Raw genomic sequence first — 23,911 nt, 5'->3', positions numbered from 1 at the left:
TATGACAGCACGGCCATTGTGTCAGCAGTGGGAGTATCAGTTTACAGGAATGTGAACGCTGTGAAACTTTCAGATAAGGCAGGCACGGACGACGCACAGTCTTTCTTTCTATCTGTAAAATACTGTTAAATGTGCACACAAATTAAACAGGTCTGCGAGTGCTGAGTTTAAACAGCGGCTGAATTAGCGATTTTTTGGTGAATCCTCACCTTGAGTATTTGCTCAATACCCTATAAAAAGATTTTCTTTTCTTTTTTTTTAAAGCTTTATTGCCTTTGCTGATATTTGCATATGTATGCATTTGGATCTTAAGCAATCCAGCTCAAATATGAGCTCATCCATTTTTCTTTGATAGTTTAGAAAACCTAATGTATGTAAGTAAAGGAACGTTTTAATGATCTGACATACACCAGTCTTCTCCTGTCTCCTCCTCTTATTTAGGGCCTTTCTAACAAGTGTTTTGAACTTCCTCATGAATCTAATGCCACCTGGTGGAGGTGAGCACCCACTGCAGATCAAGCATCAATTGAAGGTCAAAAAGGGTGAATTTATAAACAGTGGCAACCCCGAACAAAAGGCAGTTTGCTGAATTGATGCTCACTCAATGTCAGTTAAATGCACTTTTTGTGGTTTCATATCTCTTTGTCTCCATTGCTCTTTCCTAAGTGAGGTCCCCCCCACAAACGCCACACATCTACACCTGAAGGTGTGTGTGTATCTTATTTCTTATATGTGTCTCTATGTGAGTGCGTGTGCATATCTAGGGCAATCTTTCCTATCTATTTTTACAGCTGGGCTGCGACGCAGAGTGGTTAAGGTGATGTGCCAGTGGTGTGGAATGGGTGCTTTAAGGCCTCCACAAACAAATGACAATTGGTAGGCCAGACTGTTCCCACCAACAGTTTAACCGTTGGCCAACACGGCTGCAAACCTCAGAGCCATTAACGAAAAGTGGATTTGTCTCTTCGAGCCTGCGGGTTTGGTCAAGGTTCAAGGCAATATGTCAAAATACGCGAATATTAGAAATTACAGCGTTTCAAAGTCATGCAACACAAAAGCTTATGTTACAAAAATCATCAAAGTAAATAATGAAACGTGAACATTTTAAGCAGAAACGTGCTCTCCTAAACTTCACATTGGTAAAAAACACTGCCAGTTACGCAAAGATGAGGCCTTGATACCATACTGGAGGTCACTTAGTGGTCACTGATAGAGCTGGACTGCTAAAAATAAAAAATAAACAAAAAGCACATTATGAGGTATTGCTCATGTATGTATGCATGCTAGCTGCCAACAAGAACCAGCCTCTGCAAACAATAGTGACCCCTTCAATTGTTTTAACACCTTTTAAATTCCCAGAAGTGACCAATAGATAAAGACATCACTTAATATTTAAAAAAAAAAAACCCTATTTAGATTGCATCTTGTTAGATTCACAGTCTTACTGCGGTAGTTAGTGAGAAAAACAGATGACAAGTTTAACTTCCTCATATCTTGCTCAATACAAAATGGAAACATGCAAACTGCTAAACCCGAAGGGGGCTAAACACTGCAATAACGACCGCAGCAATCAACACACAACTCGTTTCAGGAGATTATAATGGTTGACGTGCTGAGCTCTAAAAATGTCAGATTATGACTGAAATACCTTTAAATAAGTTAGTTTCTTTGCTGCTACTTGACAAAGCAAGGGTGCAAAGTGATAGGTTGTTTAAGGCTGACTTTTATTTTAAACACATCACAGTTACAACTTTATACAAATCTTACACTGACAGTAAAAACCACAAGTGGCAAAACAGACACATTCATTATCACTGCGCTATTTATCAAATAGTCGAAAAAAAAAAAAACACCGCCCAGAGCTTTTATTACATGCCTAATGAGCTTATGTGTGTTCTCATCTTCTACTGTATCTCACAGGATCTCAGCAGCGCACGATCCTCAGGCCACTCATGTATCAACAGCACAGTAAGTGTGAGAAAGCCCCATGTTGTGGGAAGCTACACAATGCCCTTATTTCTCAGGGGCCTACATTACTACTGTAAAGTTGTCATGTGACGCTGTACAAAAGTCACACTGCAGTCGAGTATGAGGAGGCGATATCCTTTTCATACTCGCTGAGGCTCAACTTCCTGTAAAAAGTGGTTAACAGCTGAGCTGTGAATTAAGGAGTAGGAATCAGGCCAGCAAACATCAACCTCAACAATCACACAAATTACCTCCTTGGAGGGGTTTGCAGAAGACACGGGGTCTGATATGACATACAAACTCACCTTAAATAGGTCAGGTTAGAACCAGAGCAAAGCAGAGGGGACGGGAGCTTGTTAAAAGCAAAACATCTGTGTGTGTCTGCGTGTGTGTGAGTGTGTGAGGGGAATGGGGGTGTGCGGGGAGTAGGGCTGACATAACAACAACAACAACATCAAAGTTTACAGGAACAAACTGATTAAACTAACCGCCCCAGTGATGACTCACCTGGTGGTATCACAGTGAAGTGAACTGTGTGGGTGCACTGAAACACGTTAGTAATGGTAAAACTGTGGTTTGGAGGGTGCTGCTTAAAGTAGGGGTACCTGGGCGAGAGCTGATTTGAAAAACAACCAAATAATATAACAAGTTTGTACTGTGACTCCCTCAAAGTAAAAGCACTGTAAAAAAAATCTTTCCATTCTCTCTCGCAGTACTTTTGAGACAAAGGCCCACGTGTCCAACGATTTACTCAATTCATCATTATGACAAAGTTATTACAGTAGTATTGTCTAAATGAATCAGTAGCGGTAAACAGTTCCACTAGCCGTATGTTTTTTCTACATCTTATCTATCTGGGCACTAGCTCTGCGTGACGTTTGAGTGACTTTGATGATAAAAATGACCATTTATTGAAATAACCACCAGCATGACACATCATCGCTTGTGTGCCCTGGAATCCTCGGGTGTTTCAGCATTAATCACAAGTCACCCTCGATTAGCTTAGCCCCTGCCATGGAATAACAGATATAACTCGTTTTTTCTTAATACTGCACATAAAGGGATCTCCTTCACCTCTGCATTGGCTAAAGTCTGCTGCCTGCATACTCAGACAGCTGTCCTGACAGACACTAACGAAGGAATATGAGTTGTGCCTGAGTTAGAGTGGAATTATTATACTCATATCAATCTCCATATTATTATTCCTATACAATAATAACAACAACAACAACAAGAGAAAACCCCCACTTAACTTACTTTAACCTAGCTGATAAGCACCCTCACAAGCAGATGAAAAAACCCAGCATGACATCACAGGTCACTTTCCTTTTTTCTAGCTTCTGCCTGTCTATTGCAAACCACCAATAAACACATCGATATATAAGCGAGACCATTTATGTTAATTTCCAACACCAAATTTTACTCGCTGGCCACACAAAACTAGCCTTCCACGAGTTACAGTTAAAAACACTCCTCATGTCATCCTGGACACATGTATTTGATACCTTATCACACGTTATCACACGTATATCACACATGTCCAAAAGCACCCAAGAGACTCAGAGCGATGGTCTGAAAAGTAATGATGTCAGTTTCACTGGAAGACGCTTTGAGTTCAAACTAAGAGACACGATGCTGAAATAATACTTTTAAACAAGCGTGACTTCAATAAATATTTATTTATATACACTGTACAATTTTCTATAATTAATTCAATATCAGAAGCAGCATGCTTTAAGTAATTACATATATTAAAAATAGCTTGACTAAACTCTCCTTATCTTTCATACTAATTTACCCATGAGGTAACTGAGCTCCTAATATTAATGCACAAAAAACACACACACATGCACACTGGTGAAGACGACAGTTTACAACAAACTTGCAGTTCTGGTAAAGTTTTCTTTTCTACACAGGAAGGATAGCCACTCCGTCTCTGATTCCTCACCTCCTACAGGTATCGCTTGAATAATGCTTAAAAATATTAACTAAACTCAATCGCAAACAATAAATGTGTAGATTTTTCTTTAGCTTATGCTATGAATCGTCATGAACTAATGCACATATTGGGAACGTACTGATTCTTACAACCCTCACGCACCCGGTCAGGTCCATCCACACAAGAACTTTTTTCGATCTTTAAGTGTTTCTATGTAACATGGGGCTCTTGCCCAACCCAGCCAACCTTTTGATTAGTGGTTGACCTGCTCTACTCCTGAGCCACTGCATTTATGTAGATATAGGAGCAGGGTAAATGAACCCCTAACCTCCATTATAGAAAACCATACAGAAGTGCTTTAAACTGGCATTCTTTCTAGCCGGTAGACTGTGTAAGTCTACAGAAAAACAGCGCCAGACTCAGTAAATCTTTTTCCTGATGGGTTAATGATCTCAGTGAACCAGCTTACAGATTTGGTGACTACAGCACAATGTTCATTTCTGTAAATAGTGTAAAAAACAAAGGACAATGAGGCAGAGTATGCTTTAAGATGAGGCCACACTGTGATTAAGGAGCTGGTTCTGTAGGAGTGAGGATTTTGACGCAAGTTGTATAAAGTGCCCTGAGTGCTTAGGTCAAGTAGAAAAGTGCTATATAAGAGTCAGTTCATTTACCATGCAGATGAAAACACAACTCAAGCTCTCCCAACAAAACTAATGTCTATGTACAACTGTCTGAGGCATTTAGAAAGGTCATGGTAACACTTAAAGTGTATATATACAAGAATATATACATATATACACTTTTAATGCACAAGGTAAAGAAATTCAAAGACAAAAACAAGCAGAATAACTTTCTCTTTGTGGCATAATGTGCCAAAAACAACAAAAGAGACATCAGTCATCACACTTCCTTTTTTGCTGTGCGCATGGCCAGTGTATTAGAGCTCAAATTCACTTATTCTTTTATTTAGACAGTAGGTCACTTGTCTTTGTGTTTTTCACAACCTCATTTAGACATATGACGAGGAGAGTGATGGGGAGACCTACAGTTCGCACGTATGTGCAAAACACTTGTTGCACTTGTGGAAAGATGCATTTGGCACCTGGTGAACACTAGCGAAGTGTAAACACACTTTTAGAACATTTACTTCTCTTTCTTTCTTAGTCACTAAGATCATAATCTCTATCTGTCCGGAGTGCATTTGTGATTTACAGGGCTTTGTAGTGAGTGGTACCCCATAATTCTAATCTACAAGGCATTAAAAACAGATTTGGTAAGATTGGAATTCTCTAGTGAGCTGAATAACTCACAAAGTTGAATGCAGACTGGGCTGTCATATTCTTGTGGATGCATGTTAACATTAGCGCATGTGTTCGGATTTGTGCCATGATGAAAACGAAACATATGCGTGCAGATATATGTAGCACTTTGAGGAGCTGATAGATGGAGAACATGAGAAAGTAGGATGGATGAATAGAGGACAGTTAGTGAATCAAGAAGTGCAGATGATTAGTAGTGAGGAAGTGAGGACAGCTATGAGGAGATGGAAGAGTGGAAAGGCAGTTGGTGCAGATGACATACCTCTGTAGGTATGGAGGTGTTTTGGAGAGAGGGCAGTGGACATTTTAACCAGACTGCTTAACACAATCTTAGAGAGTGAGCACAGATTTTCAAGAACAAAGGTGATGTGCAGAGCTGGACAGATGGATAAAGCTGATGCGTCACACCATGTCATAGGAAAGAAGGAGTCCTACAGATTCTTGTTTTGGGAATGTTGGTGGAGGTCAACCATCCATAGCAACAGAGAGAGTATGAGAGAGGTCAAGAAAGGAGTGCCAGCAGGGTTGAATAGGAAAGGGAAGGTTTAGGAGATAGTAGTGAGACCCGCAGTGATGTATGGTTTGGAGATGGTGACGGTGACACAAAGACAGGAGGCCGAGCTGGAGGTGGCAGAGCTGAAGATTTTTGTTGGAAGCGATCAGGAGAGATAGCTCAGGCTGAGCAGTTTGGAGACATAATAAGAAAAGCTGAGCAAGGCTGAGATGTTTTGTACATGTGCAGAAGAGGGAGAGTGGATATATTGGACAAAGGATGATAAAGATTGAGCTGCCATGCAAGAGGAAAAGAGAAAGAGCTCAGAGAAGATTCATGGATGTAGTAAAGGAGGACGTGCAGAGGGTGGGTGTGATTGAGGAGGATGCTGGGACAGGAGGAAATGGAGGCAGATGATCTGCTTTGGTAAACCCTAAAGCGAGCAGCTGAAAGAAGAAGAATAAGAAATAGAGGTCAACAGTTCTTTGTCACAATCATCGGATGTGATCAACATCTGTTTGAGAATCCTTCTTTCTTAGCCTGCAGCCAGCTGTCTAAACAATTCATGAATCCTTTACAAAATTAATTAGAAATCCTGTCTGTGAGGATAAATGTACTAGTGGTGCACAGGCTGGGTAATTAAAACCTGGAAATGACTAAATCATTAGCTTTTTCAATAGATTTATTGGTGAAAGGAATACAGCCTTTAACAAATGTTTGAAGGCCCATCCATATTTTCGATAAGAATCAAAGCTGCCGGCAGCGTGATGTTAGTCGAACAATCACTGGTACGAAAGAAATACAGATAATGGTCAAACGTTGAAAAGTGTTCTCTCAATTGGACACTGAAGCATTATAAAGCCAACAGGACTTATACTGCTGGCGCTGAGTAATCCACATAAAAGAATCATCTGCAACATGCAGTCAGGATGTGGGTGTTGCCACACATGAACGTGGGAGTGCAACAAATTATGCAGGCCCTTCATATCACAATGTTTTCTAAGCATGTATTATTTTTTTAACAGTGCTAATAAACTATCCTCGAAAAGGTCCAGATTCACACAGTGCTGAGAAACACAGTCGAGTAAATCGGATCACTGCCTGTCTAAAAAGAAATCAGCCCTGTATTTATTAATAATTTGGATGCTATCATATTTATAACACCTGCTTCCTGTTACTGCTACAAGTTGAGGCTACACTGTAGTCTTCACCTGCATATATGTATCTGTGTGTGTGCATGTTTGTTTCTGTGTTTTCTGTGCATGATAGTTTGTCTCTTTTCAAAGCCATCAAACTAATATCCGGGAACCAATACAACCTGACAGGTACTATGTCTTTAAAAATCTGGAGACAACGTTCTTACTAAAAGAAGACTGTTGGAACATGAGCGACTGTGGCTGATGCGGTTATGATGAGTCAGACAGAAAATTCGACTGGAGTTTTTAACAAACACACATCTGATAGGACACCCCCCTGTGATATGGACAGCCCCCTCACTCTGCACGCTACAAAGAAGTCTTCAGCACAAACTGCAGAAGAGTGATGTTGTACAGTGTGGTTTTCCATTCTGGTTGCTGTTCAGCTTCTTTGTCTTCTCGCGAGAAGCTGCTCTTTTGCAGCCTTTCAAAAGAATACCCAGACTAGAATTAGAATGTGAACAGAATAGTAGAGGTGGATCATTAGATTTCACCTGTGCTTCTCAAACTTCTTAATGCTTAGGCAGCTGCGAGGCTGGAGATTTCAGTGCTCTCCGCAGACAACCTAATGTGCCGTGGTGCACTTTGCCCCTGTCCCCTGCAGACAGTGATTCATCTCTGGCAGCTCGGGTGAGGCAGGATTCAAACAACAGCCTTCTTGGTTGTGTTATGAAACATTTTGGGTTTTTTTCACCAATAGACGGACAGGTGGATTTGCCACTCTTAAATGGAAAAATACAACACAAATGAACAACTGGAGAAGAATGAGAGATGTGGGGAATCACATCTGCACCAGTGAAGATTAGTGACATTGAAAAATCTAGACCAAAACCAGGCGCATAACTAAATAGAATTCCACGCCATGTGACTAAATTAAATATGGATAGACGAATACTGGGGAGAGACTCGCCAAAGGCACAAAAAAGGGTTTAATGAATCACATTTATTAAAGTAGATTTGTATGTGTAAAATACTCACTGTACAGCTACCTATTTTTGTAGACACGTGTGGAAGTGAACAAGAGTTGTGTGTGTATTGTCATGTTAACATGACCACAACGTCCTGACATTTTAGAATAAAACATTAACACTGCAAGGCACAGATGGTGCTTACAGATTCTAAAGTCCTGCTTTATCAGATGGCTGGAATGAGCAAATCCAGCAATGGGAAAAGAAATTCCCACAATCTGAAGCATTCAGCAGGAATTGCCTCTTGAAATTTTCCTTTTAATATAGCAAAAGGGAATTTGAACTGACCGACAATTTCTCCTTCAATGTGATTTGTCTAATTAAAAAAAAAAAAAAAAAAAAAAAAAAAAGATACAGGTGACGCTAAATTAAAAATCTGGATTTTAGTGATTCCCTGCATCCTTCCTGAGGCTGGACTAGTGGATGACTGGACACATTCAAAGTCCCTCCTGAAATTTAACTGTGAGCACGTGATTAGCAGTTATGTGCACCATAACCTTCATTTAAGGAGGAGTTACAGGTGCAAAGTAGGCACAGGTAAATCCATGAGAAGTTATAGCTTTTGTTACAGTTCCCGCAGTCTCCATTTGAAGAGATGCGCCACATGCTGAGCAACACCGTGATGTGGAGCGAACCTTTTAAAGAAAAAAAAAAGAAAACAAAAAATCTCTAAATCTCTCTAAATGTAGCTCGTGCTTTCTGGGATTTGTTTCAGTGTTTTATTTCATTTCATCACGTCATTCAAAACAAATAGATAAATACATGTCAAAGAAATCTTAAAGTCAAACACAATCATGTCGTAAACCAAACCATGTTTTCTACTAATGAGTAAAGCTTACTGAACAGTGGTGTCACAGTGCGACTGTTCTAGACACGTCGACCGATGTGCTGTAATTTTACAAAAGTAATAAGTAGGACGGTTGATCCAAATCGACTCATTTCAGTAACACCTGTTGGTTAGATCGTGGCCACACACAGCTCTCTTGGACTTCCGCACTCCAAGTTAAAGTTGCCAGATCGGTTTCCACAGAATGAAACAGACAGCACAGCGTGATTGGCTATCCGTGTGGCCTATATGTGCGCACCGCCCAGCAGCTCTGCTCTCCACATCACCGCTGATTGTGAGTGAATGGTAAGTTCAGCCCTTTCTCTGTTTCACCCCATGTAACACCCACAAACTTAAAAAAAAAGATTAAGTCACTTTTCCAAGTGCTGCGCGTAAAACTGTATGTCGCTCTTCTTGTGCGTGTGTGTTTGCAGAGCTGCAAGAGACGCTCAAAGTCCCGGCTTCTAACAGTCCCACAGGTGTCATCCTTCCAATCAGGTCAGTGTCAGTTCAACTTTACGACGCTGTCTAATTCTAAGGCTTTAAAACGTGAACGCTCACATTCAGTACATTCGTAAAGTTCACTCGAGGCTAACTTTAATGTATCTGTCTTAATCTTAAGAAGGTTAGAAACTGTTTTAAATTAAAAGGCACCGCCACTGTCGTATGTGCCGACATCATTTAACGTTGTGGTGGAGTAAGGCTGTTTAGATTAATGCACATTGAATTTACATATTATTAACTCGCTTTTCAACGTCAGTAAACTACGCGTTTCGTCAAATGTCTGAAGTACATTCAACTCAAAAATGCTCAAAATAAACGTAAACGACTTTCATTCACGCAGATTTTTCTCAGCATTAGTTATGAATCGAAACTTATGCAGCAATCATTGCTTTAGGTGATTCAGGTGCAGCTAACGGGGTCAGATTTGTGCTTGATGTATGCATGCTGCTTGACTGACACTTGTTTCCCTCCACTAGTGTCATGAGCTCCCCGAAAAGCCCTGACGGTGCCGGGACAGATGCTCCTTGCCAGCCCTCCTCCTCAGTTGAGAGCAGTGGGTACACGGACACGGAGCCTCGTCTCCTGGCTGGGACTCGGTCCTCCCTCCTGGCTCGACGTCTCATGCGCTTACAGGCCTACAGTAGCCACTTCACCCCCGTTACGCGCCGGAAGAGGGAGATGATCCCAGACGATAAGAAAGATGCCAGCTACTGGGACAAGCGACGGAAGAACAACGAGGCGGCCAAGCGGTCCAGGGAGAAGAGGAGACTGAATGACCTGGTGATAGAGGGCCAGTTACTGGCTCTGAGCGAGGAGAACGCCCAGCTGCGGGCTCAAGTCCTTAACCTGCAGTACATCAGTACCCTGAGCATAGAAAAAACCAAAGCACCCTCTCCCTCTGCGACATCAACTGCGCCTGTCCTAGCGCCCACTCTGCCCTTGTCGCCCATACCTCCCCACACCCCTTCTCTCTTCCAGGCAGGGATCAGGGCTGTGCGACAACAGGAAACTGCACTGAACCAGTATGAGTCCAAGCTCCCTTGTTTTGGCTCAACTAGAGGTCTTTTTAACCCACTAAGCCATCGCAATTGTGGGACACAGCCAGGCATCCTTCCTCTCACCGGCTCCGGTGTCCTTTCGCTCCGAGATAGTTTAGGGAGCGGAAGGTCAGGGGAGGTAGGAGTGGATGCCCAGCGCCAGGTCTCCTCCGCCGATGTAATCCCCATCTCCCCCAGTGTATCTTCCCCACCCGTCTCTTCCTTCTCAGCAATCATGTCCTCACCTGACACTCTCCACCATGCCTCTGCGCTCTCGTACCCACCCCAAAACTGGCTGGTGCCCCAGCTGAACCACTCGGCTGTGTGTAATAATCTTCTTCTGCCCTGGAGGTCCTCCTACCTGGCTCCGTCGGCCGTCTACTCCGGCCTGCCTCTCCACTTACAAGAAAGGCAAAGCCAGGGTGTCGGTGTGGAGGCTCACATTCAGAGGGGGCTGAAGAGTCGGTTCAGCAGTGCAACGCCTGGTTTGTCTCAGCTCGGCATGCATCTCAGTTCTGGGGGACGCTGACTGGACAGTTTAACTGTTAAGGTGTAACTTACAAGAAGTTTTTAAAAGATCCCCAAACTTAACGTGATTCCATACGCGTCCAAATGAGATGTGAGGTGAAGGCTTTTGCAGCTGTTTTTTTTTGTTTGCCAGTAAATACGCAGTCCAAAAAGAATGAAACGTGTGCAGTGGGTCATAATGAAAATATGAACAATTAAAAAACGAAATAAACAGCCTTCACGTGGCCTATATTCCCCGAAAGATCAACCATGAACAATGTATTTTACCACGAGCTACACGGCACGATTTTCTGTGGTTTTATTCTGTTTGAATGAAGCTTTTGCGCTCCCGCTCTTTGTCTGCATTTGTTTTATACAATGAAATATTAATGTATAATGTAATAAACACACAAGCTGTTTTTTCGATTTTGTTTTTTAATGTTATTCCGGACTTTTCTTTTTCATTCAGATTATTTAATTTCATTGCAGTATAGGTATTTCTTGTACATTTTTTCACCCTTTGCCAGTGATGAAAAACAAACAAACAAAAAGAAAAACACAGCGACTGCACCAGTGAAACTGTGCGTGCTGACTCGGTATTCCCCTTTATCCCCACTGCGTGATTTCCCAGCACAATTCGACTCGATGGAAAACTGAACGTTGAACCGTTTATTTGTGGGTCAGCAGCTCAGTGAGACACAATCCACCACATTTCAGTGAGACACCACATCTGGGTAATGTTTAAATCTTTAAATGCTATGCTTTTGTTAGAATAAGGTCTTTAATATATGAATGTATATCCATGCATTCGAATAGTCCTGTTAGTCATTTTACAATCAAGTATAAAAGTAATGCTTTAAGTCTAAAAGTAAAGTAAGTATAAAACTCTAAGAATATACTTAGAATATACTCTAACTATAAAAAGTATTACTTTTATACTTGTCTAAGTATAAAAGTAATAATAATACACACGCCAAGTATAAAATACTTGGCGTGTGTATATATATATGTGTGCATATATATACACTAAGAGCAAACGTAAGTATAAAACTCTAAGAATATACTTACACACACACACACTAAGTATATTTTATACTTAAAGTAATACTTTTAAACTTAGTTGTCTAACTAATATCTACCTTTAGTACGCACTCTGGGGGAAATTATTTATTCATAAGCGTCAGTAAATCACATCTGAGATTTCATTTTTGTGATATGGAAATAAAGGCAGGCCGTTAACGTGTAAAGGCAAATAAACAATCAGGAACATTCTGATTTAGGTCTATATCTTAGGTCTAAACGTTCACTGGAAAATCCACCTATAATCCTTCCAGCCTCATAACTTTGTTATTAAATATGCTAACATTAGCGGTTAGAAAGCCTCGTAAGCTTCTGTTCGGTATTTAAGCTCAAATCCACTCTTTGAGTTATGTTTTAAATATGATTATGTGACAGCAGATTTGCTATTAGAAGTACTTTCGGCTGCTCCCTTTCTTATAAAGCGTCACCACAGCAGGGGGGCTCTGCCTGCTTAATTTTTTTATTTGTATTTTTTTAATCCCTTTTTATCAGGCACGTGCAGAGGGGGGGGGCTAGAGGGGCTTGAGCACCCGCCCCTTTCCTGATGGGTGCCCAAAGTGCCCTTTGTTGAGGCAACGTTTTAAAAAAATTTTTTTATTTTTTTTTTATGTGTGTGTGCGCGTGCGTAGTCCTGTCTGTGCCCCTCAACAATAATATTTAACTATTAATCACAGTTTTGCTAAATAAAAGGATCTGACTTGCATCAGTCACATGATCACATTTAACCAATGATTGCCCTTGACGGCAGAACGCGCTGGTTACGAGCCGGGAACGAGGTCACAAAGAGCACGCGCATTTTTAGCGGTCCGGAGCTGTAGGAGAAACACAAGTTAACTCAGAGACACAGACTTACTATATTTCTTCCATACAGACTGATGCGACAAAACCAGTAAGTAGGTGTACAGCGTACACTGTAGTGTATAGCACACAGGAGTATTAGCTTATTACGTATACGTTGGTAAGCTGTCTTGTGGCAACTGACTAACTGAAACAAACGAGCGTGCTGTGTGTGCAACAGCGCGACAAACATTACCTGTCCTTTTATTAACTGCACAAGTAGTGCTGGTCATAGCTGCTGGCTACCTGTGTAAGGCTGTCATGGGTCTGTAGCTCTGTCACCGTTTTAGGGAACATATTTGGTTTTAAAGTAAGTTTCTGGGCTTTTCCTGCCTTTCTGGTGGGATTATATTTCACTAAAAAACGATCTAATATGCATGTCCACATAATTATGCATTATTATAATATTTTAAAAAACACACGCTGTATTTTAAAGAACATACATTAAGAAGCAGATTATATTAGATTTATATTTTAAATAAGACAAAATTTGGATTTTACAGCAGTAAAATTATTGTATCTCCACAGTTTAAAAATGTAATAAAGTTTGCCCCTGCACAGAGTGGATAGTGAAACAAATGGAATCATCATAATGACATTATTTCATATTTATTACTTCCCCCTCCTCATTGCTTTATTATTGTAGCTCTAGTAATAAATAATAATGTAAGGATTCTGGATCAGCACCATGATGCCCATAGTATATACAGTATTCTGAAGAAGGTCTAAAATGTCACTGTGTGTTCGTGCATGTGTTTGTTTTATGTATATGGATTTTTTTAAATTATTACTCATGATATAACATTGTCCAGACATGCCTGGTAAGGACATGAGGAAACAGTAGGAGCTGTGTGAGGCTACTAAAGGCAGTGCTATAACATTTTTCTGTCATCATTAAGTGCAAGAGTTGTTAGGTGTGGATAATTAGATTATAGTTTATTGCAATAGCAAGTTGTGCCTTGTTCTCAGATAGACAGCAAGTGGAGAGTGATATATGAAATGATGGGATGGATGGAAGAAGAGAAGCAAAGAGTGATTCACAGGCAGAGCCTAAATTATTTCTCAGTTTTTTGTTGCCTTATGGTTCCAAGTGCTGTCACCAATCTTTGCATTTTGTTATTATCTCATGACACTTGTTTAATCAGCTACCATCTCTCCTATGGACTTTTTACTGTCTACAGTCTCAGATCAACACAGCCCTGCCCTTCCCATATTAGATTTGATGAATGTGTGTTGTTGTTATTCAGCCTGGTTCAATGTGCCCCTTTTTAACTTTGAGCACCCGCCCCTTTAAACCTCTCTGCACGGCCCTGCTTTTTATCCCCTCTCGCAACAGGATCTTTCACTTGTTAGGCGAATGGAGCATCATGTCATCTCTGACCTGCTACGCAGTGCCATCGCAATCGGCTCTTAAATACCCATGCACGATCTTGAAGCCTCCAGCAGAGGGCGCTACAACACAAACGGTGTGGCAGATGGATTTCGTTTTGTGGAATAATTTCTGCCTCTCCAGTAGTATGTATGCATTTTTCAAACATGCACCGGTTTTAGAGTAAATAACTAAATAAAGTAAACGTAAACTAATATTAATGCTACCAATATATTCACATCGCATATTTTTATTCAGACTTCAAAGAAATAATATTATATATATATCCTGTATAGTTTGTGTGTTTGTGTGTTATGGGTTAAATTCTTTTTATGGGATATGTCATAAATGACAAACTGGTGACATGACCTATATTGTCAGACAAAATCATATCCTTTGACCCAGATTTCATTTGTTTGGATGTGGTCACCCCAATTCAATCATGGATTTGAACTTTACTCTCCTCTGAATAAATGCTTGACCTCCTTTCTTGAAAAGGGACGGCCTAAATTAAGGCATCCCAGGTGTTAAAGTTAAAAACAGAAAAAAAAAAAAGATGACTGAATGTCCTGTTTAACGTACTGGAACTCGTCCGTCAGGGCTCGTGATGTCAAATTCATGTCTTTGTGTAAGACACGTTCCAGCTTTGACAAACCGAGTGTGTCTCAGTGTTCGTCCATCCGATACAGAGAGATGGACTGAAAAGAAGTTTACGTGCGAGTTTAGAAAATAACATTTTGGCATAAAAGGAACTCTCTTTCAGCCCTTTGAAAAAGAAAGCATTTTGGCCTCCACGTGGACCTCTCGTGCTTATTTTTCTAACATTAAGGACTTACACACATCACAACAGGAAGCCAAAAATCTGTCTACATGTGACACCAGCTATACATAGAAATGGGTGTTGAAGTAAAATTTCCAGTCACGACAAAAGCATGCATTTTAATTCCTGTGTCAAAGTCATTTTGACACAGGAATTATTATATTATAACAAAAGATTCTAAATTTGGATAAGAAGAAGATTAACTGAGCAGAGGCTTGAAATACACTCTCATAAGTCACAAACACTTCTGCATTTTCTGCGAATCTGAGGTGCCAAAGATTTATTTAAAAGTCACACATAAAGTTTTAGTCACGTCTCCTCACACTTATGCTTTACACTAAATATCTGAACAACGCAGAACTGATGGTCATATCATTACCTGGCTGTTGTGGCTTTTATCTCTAAAACGTCTCATATTACTAAGACTGCCGCAACTACTGCTGCACCCAAGCTTTTCTGGAACGAGACATCAGGTATGTGACTGAATTTTAACATGTGGTTAAAACATTTCACTAGTATCATAGTGCAGCTGCAGTACGAACAAAATGCTGTAAAGACGCTAACAATGCATTTACTCTAGAGATTTTTAAAAAATCATATAGCTTTACTAAACTCCAGGGCATTAGATGCATGTTTTCATTTAGTTTTGGCATGCTATCGACCAAATATGCCTAAAATTGAAAGCAGCATCATACAGGGGAGACCCCTGTGTGGGCAAGCCACTACCACCACAATATGATCGACATCAAGGAAAGCAGTCAGACACTTTTCATGCGACAACAGAGGTGGACAGCCAGAGTTAAAGACAGGAAAACAGTGCGTTAAAAAAGGCTGAGAGCAAAGCAAAAAAGAGAGAGGTGAGTGGGTAGGACTGAAAGCAACAAAGTATTATGATCCCCACTCGACTCATATGTGCATTAATTGCTTGACAGTGTCTAACAGAAGAGTTCGGCACTCTAAGTTGTACATTAGGGCGAGAGCGAGACCTCTCTGAAACAGTTCACTGGCAGCTCGACGGCAGCAGATCTTGTGGATACGCTCGCAGAAGGTAAGGCCTGAAGCGCATTTTCTCACATATACTGGCACTGACCATGTATGTTAAAAGCAAAAAGACCGAATGAAGGAAATGGTTGAGGTGTTAGTGACCGAGGGACGGACATTTATCAACGCGTGCACAACTGGTCTTGCTGTGATCACAGCAAAACATAACTGTGTATTCTGTGAAATTGTCAGCTCAGCAAACCTTTGAATCGCTTCACTTCACTCGCAACCAAAAGCAGAATTAAGCAGCCAGACTTGTAAAGTGTCATTTTCTTAATTCAAAATTAAATCAGGTATTTATTCTATATTCTATTATCTGGTGACAGTTGTTTGAGGAAGAGGAAGTGTTTGCACTGTGTAACTATGCGCAAGAGGAGCACAGTTGTGTACATGGAGCTTCTCTACAGCAAACGACATATTTCTGTTAGCTGTATTTTTTAAATAAACTACCAAGGTTAGGAATAAAAAATACTTTTTGATGTTCTGCAATGACCTCACAGTTATATCAGAATACGAACGCTCTGAAAAAACTCACAAATCTCAGAAAAAAACGAACGTTTGTTTTATGAAAGGTGAAAAGATATACAAAGTTAGAATAGAGCACAGAACAACAGTAAGATATGATGTTGGATGATCTATAGCTCATGTGAATTGTTGTATGTCATCTCTGCAGTGGTGTTTATGTGAGTGATTCAGTTTGTATCTGTATGTTTCTCTATTTGCTAGTTGAATTATTCAAAAAGTCCGGGATGGATTTGCATGAAAATGACCAAACGTGGGCTCGGCCCAACTAAGAGATCGTTGACTTTTGAAGCCGAGCTAGCCCCGCTGCAGATCCCCATTTTTGGAGGGATTCTTTACCATTGCGAGGGAAGGCGAAACTGGATACTTCGTGCAATTTTAGCAAATCCGTATCAAACTGAAGTCTTAAAAAATGGGACAACTAATCGTGATGTTCTCAAAAACAATGTCACGAATGAATCGCTTCTGATCCAATCAATTCGACCATGATGTGGAGGAAAATGTCTTGGACCGCTCTTAGATGCTGCGCTGTGATGTAGATGTGAGAAAGTGGGAGTTTTTAAACATTTATTAATTCATAAGTTACCAATCCATCATCGTGCATACTTCTCAGACTAAGAAGTGGTCTCATCCAACGCTGAACATTTTTAATACAATTATATTTACTGCAATGACGATACCCGCGTCTTGGTCACTTAGTAATATTTTACGCGTGATATAGTTGGGACATTTCGCCCGTATGAAGCCTGAGTTTGATTGGAGCTGCAAACATCACAAGTTTGCAGAAAGTCAAAGTGTGTTTTATGAAAGCATAAAATGATTTTACTAGTAAGTGAAGGTTCACTGTCCACTCAGAAGTAAATAAAGGTCAAGCACTTTGGTAGCAGCGTTGCTAGTAACGCTCGCTATGAGTGACTGGAAGACTTCAAGCATAAATCCAAAAGGTTTCAAAAAGTAGTGCGATCACAAGTCTAGCACATTTATGCAAATTTTATAGTCAGTCATGAAGCTAAATGTCTATTTTGTGATACGAATCATAATTTGTGACACTTGAATAATAAAATGTTTATGTCGGTATGGCTGACAAAACAATGAGGAAATAATATTTTTCACGTAAAGTCAGCAAAATTACAAAAAAAGGCAGAACGCCTGATGTTTCGGAACATATTTACTGCATGCAAAGCATCGTGAGGATGGTAGTTTGGATTTTATCTGCTCTTCAAGAAATGCATTGCATTAGAAGACGGTTAAAAGCAAGAACGGAGGCGAGTTCTTTATTCACCCAACAGGGAATTCTCTCACACTAATGGCAGTTTCAAGGTGATGTGAATAGAGTACATTGAGGTGGAAAGCCACAGAATATGGACTGACCAACTTTTTCTATGAGCACTTATTTTAACAAAACTTGGCAGGGTACAGAGCAACATAACAACAGATGTTAGAGTGTGAGAAAACGGATAGACACCAAAAGAAGAAGTCTGAGAGTTCCTTACTAAAAAGCAGGCGGGCTATAATTAGTTGATAAGAAACAGGTGCAAATGTGCAGCAGAGTAGTGAGCGGGGTTGGCCTCAAGAGAGATTTCACTCAGGAACCCTCTCTTTTTTTATTTTCTCTTTGTCTGTGTCTTCCTTTGTGATTATTGTTTTCTCTCTTCCTGCTGTTGCTTTTTTTTTTTTTAATGTACAACAAGTAGTTTTTGTGTCAGACACCAGTTTGCAGGTGTGTACGTTCTCACACAGAAACACACGGGGTTTCTCTGGGCAAAGGTTTGAATATTTTTAACCAATGTGTACTCTCACCACTACACACACGGTACATGGCCTCTTTGAAACTACAGTTCTGTTGCCTCTGGCAAAGTCTGACTGTACGGTCACTCGACATGCTAAGAAAGTACTTTCATTTTGTACAACAGAAATAAAAAAGGCCATTCTACAGCCTTGCAGGGCATTGCACGGTAAGTAATAAGCTGTGAAGTTATTGTTTGCATTTAAGAGCATGCTATATGTGTGACATCCTGAGTGACAGCTTTTTTTACAGCTCTTCTATGAGGTGTCACAATTGACTACTATCATAAAGTACCGTGCAGTGTATGATTAAAAAAAAAACACTTATCAGGTATTATATTGTGAGCAAGAATAAGGTGCGAATGAAACATCAATGAGTTAAAAGAGATAAGTGTAAGCCTAGCATGTATGAGTCTATGTGTGTTTCTGATTGCACGTACAGGAGGCTGGCTGTGGTTTTTAACACATTGTTCACCCATCTTGCACAGCTTCCCATAAAAACCACCCACAAACCCACGTGAATAAAAGAGAATTCATTAGCAGCAGTCAGTATTCCTCCTATTCTGTTCATTTAAAGAAGGATTCGAGGTAGATGTACAGCAAAATGGACAAACTCTTACTGGCTGCACGTTTGTTCACACAACAAAGTGATGCACAAAGATGAAAGTGCTGGAGAGGGGAAGCAGTGACTAGAAGGACAAGGCGATCAAAGAGGAAGATGAGGGGGAGACAAAGTGAGACACACGAAGCATTGTTTGACTTCACGTTAACTAAAGATACCTATGCGTAATTTGCATACGCCAAGCTTAGGTCACCTCAGCTGAACTAAAAGCCGCTCAGTGCGACAGCATCTTCTCGGTCGCGTAAAACCTCACGTGAAAAGTTTCCGTTAAGAAGCGTTTTATTTGGTTTCACAGATATAAAAGTAAAAAGAGAAAGGCTTGACGAGTATTTTTATTTTGGTTTTGACAACACAGATCTGTAAAATCACAAATGCAAACTCTTCTAATTTGGCCCATGATGCAGACAAAGCACGCTGATGACTCAGTATGGAATATGGAGCTAACACACAAAGCCACAATCTTGCCATTCTATGTATTGTTTCCAGCCTTATTATTTTCATATGTTTCATATTGAGACAGGTAGGTGGTGAGGCTAGTTCAGGAAGGGGTGATGTGGGTCTCGAGGTGCTAGACAGAGTGTAATAAAGTACTGAACTGTAATAGCCTCTAAATATTTTTGGAGAGGAAAAAAACCATAATGGCATGAAAATGGTCTGCCATAGATGGACAGCCTCCACAGGCACGTGCAGTATTTTATACAATTATATCCTATTTTTAAAAAAGCCCTTTCTATCTGAACATTAGCCATTTATATGCTTAAAGCGAGACAAACAAACACAAAGTTGCAAATACACAAAGTATATGTGCCTCTATTACTCAACACATTATAAGATTAGGGACTAGCACTGCAACAGCATCCCGTTGTCATCAGCTTGCCCTAACAATATGACAAAAATATGGAGAAGTGTCTGCTGTTTTCTTTAACCAGACCCTGAAACTGCATCCGTAAGTGTAAGAATCCAAATGTGAGACATATTCAGATTATAAATGTGTTTAATGACAAGAATCACTCAGAGCGTTCAAACCTTCACCGAGGCAGCTCGCTGTGTGCGCGCGATTTCCTTTTAAGGGAATAGGATTGCATTTGGTGTATGTTCACCTTGTTTTCCTCGTTCCTTTAAAATGCATTTAAAATATGTAATGGATAACTGGTACTGATTTGTAAATAACTAACTGTATTCTGCAGTATATCTCTGATTAGCTCATTCTCTCTCTTGACGATACTTTCTTTAAATATTTAACACATTTGAGGATCATCTTGAAAGAAAGGCAGATATGATATCTGGGGTCAAATGTGACGTGATATTTGGATGCAAACGATACTCAGAATCCTCAAATACCATAATCATCTCCTAAATGTTGTCAGGACAAACAGGCAGCAGAATTTTAAACATAAGACATTTTACTGAAGTTTGACCTTGAAGAAGAGGTCAGAAGTCCAAAGTAATATTTTGAATCCCCCTATATCATGTCTTATATTCCCTTATGCTGTCAATATAAACAACGGTAATTAGAAACAGTTTTAAACTGCTCTACGCAGCATTATTATCACGTCGACTTATCTATTGACCTTGAAGGAGAGGTCAGAGGTCAAATGTGACATATTTTAAATCTTCACACGGTACTTTCTATATGTTGACAGCGCACAGTACAGCTGTAAGGATGCAGGAAATCATCATGTTATTTGAAAAGAACCCCAAAGCATAAATATTTTGTGGTTCCTGTTTGTTTAATGTAAAGCTATATCTATAATTACCTCCACCAAGGACGTTTTTGGCAGCGTTTGCACGTGCGTCATTCTGTAAACGTGATATTTCAAAATGTTTTTATTGAATTCTGACCAGTGTAGAGCGGGGTCACATTGACAGTTCATTAAAATTTGTCTCATTAATCATTAAAAAACTGCAGATTAGTTTCCTGATAAAGAACTCATTGCTTACTCAGCTGCTCGCTCCACTAATTGCTCTCCTCTACTCGATTTCAGGTCTCTGTTGTGACTCGCTCTTCATTTAGCATGGAGTCCCTACCGCTAGCTTTTCACGGGGGCCAAGAAAACCATGTTTTACACGTGGAAAACGATCTGGTACGTAAAGGACCCCGTCGCAAGAGGGAGTTCATACCTGAAGAAAAGAAGGATGAGCTCTACTGGGAGAAACGTCGCAAGAACAACGAAGCTGCCAAGCGGTCACGGGAGAAGAGAAGGATGAATGACTATGTGCTGGAGACTCATCTCATGGCTCTGAAAGAAGAAAACGCCAGGCTCAGTGCTGAGTTAATGGCCATCAAGCTTCACTTTGGCTTGGTTCACCCTGCAGCGTACACAGGCCAACAAAGTAATCCACTGCAATGTCATTTCAACAGCAGCATCCAGCCTGTAAGCACCACCAGCACCCACCAACAATCCCTGCAGAGAAACTACTACTGGGGTGGTAGAGACTCTTCTGTCCTGCCCAGTCACCAGCCTTCTAACTCCTTTCTGATCCCTGCATACGCCCTTCATACGATGAGAGGCTATTCGTATTTCAACAGACCAGCTACTAGCGGCTCTGGCATCCTCAAGCCCCTTGTGCTTCCTCGAAATCTCCTGCCAACCCATTCCCATCATCCCGTAGGTCCTCTACTGAACCCCATGGCAACAAGAACCCCCTCAGATGAAGAGGAGGAGCAGCAGGTTCCAGGGCTGCTGTCCATGTCTTGCCCACCTCCACCTCATAAAATCATCGCCAGAGCAGGCAGAGCCCATTCTCCACAAAGACAATACATGTCTGACTGACTGTGAAACACAGAAGGACGAATCTAGCGTACAGCTTCATCAACCAAGAAACAAATGTGTTATTTCTTTTTCAAAACGAGAACTTTTCAAGTGTGTGCAGCATGCAAACCTCCCCCCTCTCCACTTTTTGTTCCTACAGAATCAGTTGTCAGCTCTAAGTTGCTGACCATTCCCATTGCAGCCACATAAAGAACACTCTAAAGCAGGGAGTACAATTTTTTCCATACAGTCCATTCATGCTGTTTAACTTCACAGAACACGATGCTGTGGTGTTTGTGCAGTTTGCTGTTTGGTACTTTCCTGAGAAAGTATACAAAGAATAAAATGCACACAGAAGTAGCCACATGTAGGTCAGTGACGATAACAACACACGCTCACCTTTGCCCACCACTCTCACTTCAGAATTTTATGCAAAACTGTGACCGAGCTACAGATGTGTGTCCGGTGTCACGATGTTTCACTGGTGTTAATGCGACTGACGATGTTAATGCAGAATTTACAATTACTCTGTCATCATATCACACACTGCCTTTACAAACTGTAGGCCACAGTCTTCCTCCAAACGGAAAGAGTGAAGTATAAGATGATCTGTTTTGCCGTGTGAGCAGATGTAGTCATGTTCTTCCATACTGTGCCCACAATTTGTTTTTATTGTTCCATTAGAACCCTGACATTGTTTTTAATATTTTTTACACGCAAAATTGATTAAAACAGATTAATAACAGCATTTTGAACAAAGTCTTTGCTTTATTCTTTGACACAAAGATGAAAAACACTTCTCTGACTTCTAACCATGAAGATTGCCCACCCCTGGGCCTCTGTGACCATGCTTAAGGTTTTTGGGGCTTTGCTAATAAAGTGTGACAGTCTAACCTCATAGAGATAAAAACAGAACTATTGCATAGGATTTACAAAAACAGTAGCTGTGACCCCTTTCTTGGATTTGGCTTGCGTTTCAGTGTGTTTTTGAGTCAGCAGCCAGCCGCCCGGGCTTTAGCAGGTTGCTGGCTCATTGCCTGACAGTGCTGCTGGCCAGGCAGGCAGCAAGTCCCAGTGGCTCAAAGAGAAACTCAAAGAAACATTCAGTGTCAACAGAAAGACAGCAGCTGACTGCAGATGAACTCTTTTTATAATATCACACTACTTTACAATAACTCAACCAGCTATTTAACATAAATTAAGAAGCAACATCAGATAAGCAAAAGTAAATTGGAACTTGGACTATGTTCAGAAACAATTAGCATTCAATAAAGAGTGAGCAAAAGAAATCCCACCTGTTTGCTTGCTTCTTATTTGTTATAATTGTCTCTCACGCGTAACGCCTAACTTTGTTATCAGCAGATATCCAACTGAAATAACAGGCAGCTGTTATTCCTCTGAAGCTATTAGCTGGGTTATATTTCTCATCAAGACTACAGCCTACAGGAGTCTGACGGACAGCTAGCAAGCTATAAGCTATTTTTTTTAGCCTTTTCAAATAGGAACAGTGGACAGAAGGGGGGGAGGCATGCCGCAAATATTTTTACGCGCTCTCAGCCATACGGCGTTGTGGTCGCCGACTCATCCCAGTGAGCTTAAGCAGCGCAGGAAGCTACTGACCTGGTGGCTAAACAAAACTTCCATGTAGTTACAACAGAGAAAATGTGGTAGTTTCAGAGTGAGATGCACTTACAGGTTTTTAAAGCTGCCGAAGTACTCGTGGTGCTCTTTAAGCATTTGTGGACATTAGATTAAACAAATAAAATAAAAAATAAAGAATTGGAGGGATTTTTTCTTAAATAACTTTGTTTTACCTCTGGATTACACACAGCCAGGATTATGTTTAGCTAACCACCAGTGGTTCTATGATGATTTATGAATCTCTGTTATTAAGACTAGTTTGTGATATATTGTTTTCTTTTTTGTAGTGGTGACATTGAAGCGATCAGAAAAACCACTAAATAAAACTTGGCTTTCTAAAAATAGTTTTGTATGAACACAAAACTATTACAGCAAAGCTGCACTGCTATAGTGGTCAAGGGACCAGAACAGCAAGTTCAATTTCAAGGGCTGGAGGGAGGTGGGGGTGGCCTAAGTTTATATTTGGTGAAACCCTGATTGAGATATACTGGTGACTTCAGTCACATCAAATGAAAGCAAGCTAGTTACAGTAAAGCAACATATAGCATCATACGCGTCACCACAACTGCAGACAAAGTCCGAGCTGTGACCTCAATCACAGCCTCGCTGGGTCAGCCCAGCCAGAGCAAGTGCTCTAAACAGAGATCTGGTTGCTGTATGACAGTTTGATCTTTTGAAAAG

General features: G+C 40.6%; 2 protein-coding genes across 2 annotated transcripts; both read left to right on the top strand.

Moving 5' to 3' along the window:
* Positions 1-8,227: 8,227 nt before the first annotated feature.
* LOC146491138 (uncharacterized) lies at positions 8,228-10,829 on the top strand. Its single transcript, XM_085151257.1, has 3 exons — positions 8,228-9,018; positions 9,147-9,210; positions 9,693-10,829. Exon 3 carries the CDS (start codon positions 9,697-9,699, stop codon positions 10,780-10,782), a length of 1,086 nt encoding a protein of 361 aa, XP_085007383.1. The 5' UTR covers positions 8,228-9,018; positions 9,147-9,210; positions 9,693-9,696; the 3' UTR covers positions 10,783-10,829.
* A 3,811-nt stretch (positions 10,830-14,640) lies between these two features.
* nfil3-4 (nuclear factor, interleukin 3 regulated, member 4) lies at positions 14,641-23,338 on the top strand. Its single transcript, XM_085150960.1, has 2 exons — positions 14,641-15,914; positions 20,822-23,338. The coding sequence occupies exon 2, from the start codon at positions 20,852-20,854 to the stop codon at positions 21,608-21,610; it is 759 nt and encodes a 252-aa protein (XP_085007086.1). The 5' UTR covers positions 14,641-15,914; positions 20,822-20,851; the 3' UTR covers positions 21,611-23,338.
* Positions 23,339-23,911: the final 573 nt, after the last annotated feature.

The sequence above is a fragment of the Neolamprologus multifasciatus genome, chromosome 23, assembly GCF_963576455.1.
Source record: "Neolamprologus multifasciatus chromosome 23, fNeoMul1.2, whole genome shotgun sequence".
NCBI classification, from domain to species: domain Eukaryota; kingdom Metazoa; phylum Chordata; class Actinopteri; order Cichliformes; family Cichlidae; genus Neolamprologus; species Neolamprologus multifasciatus.
This window is presented reverse-complemented; position numbering and strand designations above follow the sequence as displayed.

Coding starts and splice junctions, on each gene's coding strand:
- LOC146491138 (XM_085151257.1), top strand. CDS start 9,697: ATGAGCTCCCCGAAAAGCCCTGACGGTGCCGGGACAGATGCTCCTTGC.
- nfil3-4 (XM_085150960.1), top strand. CDS start 20,852: ATGGAGTCCCTACCGCTAGCTTTTCACGGGGGCCAAGAAAACCATGTT.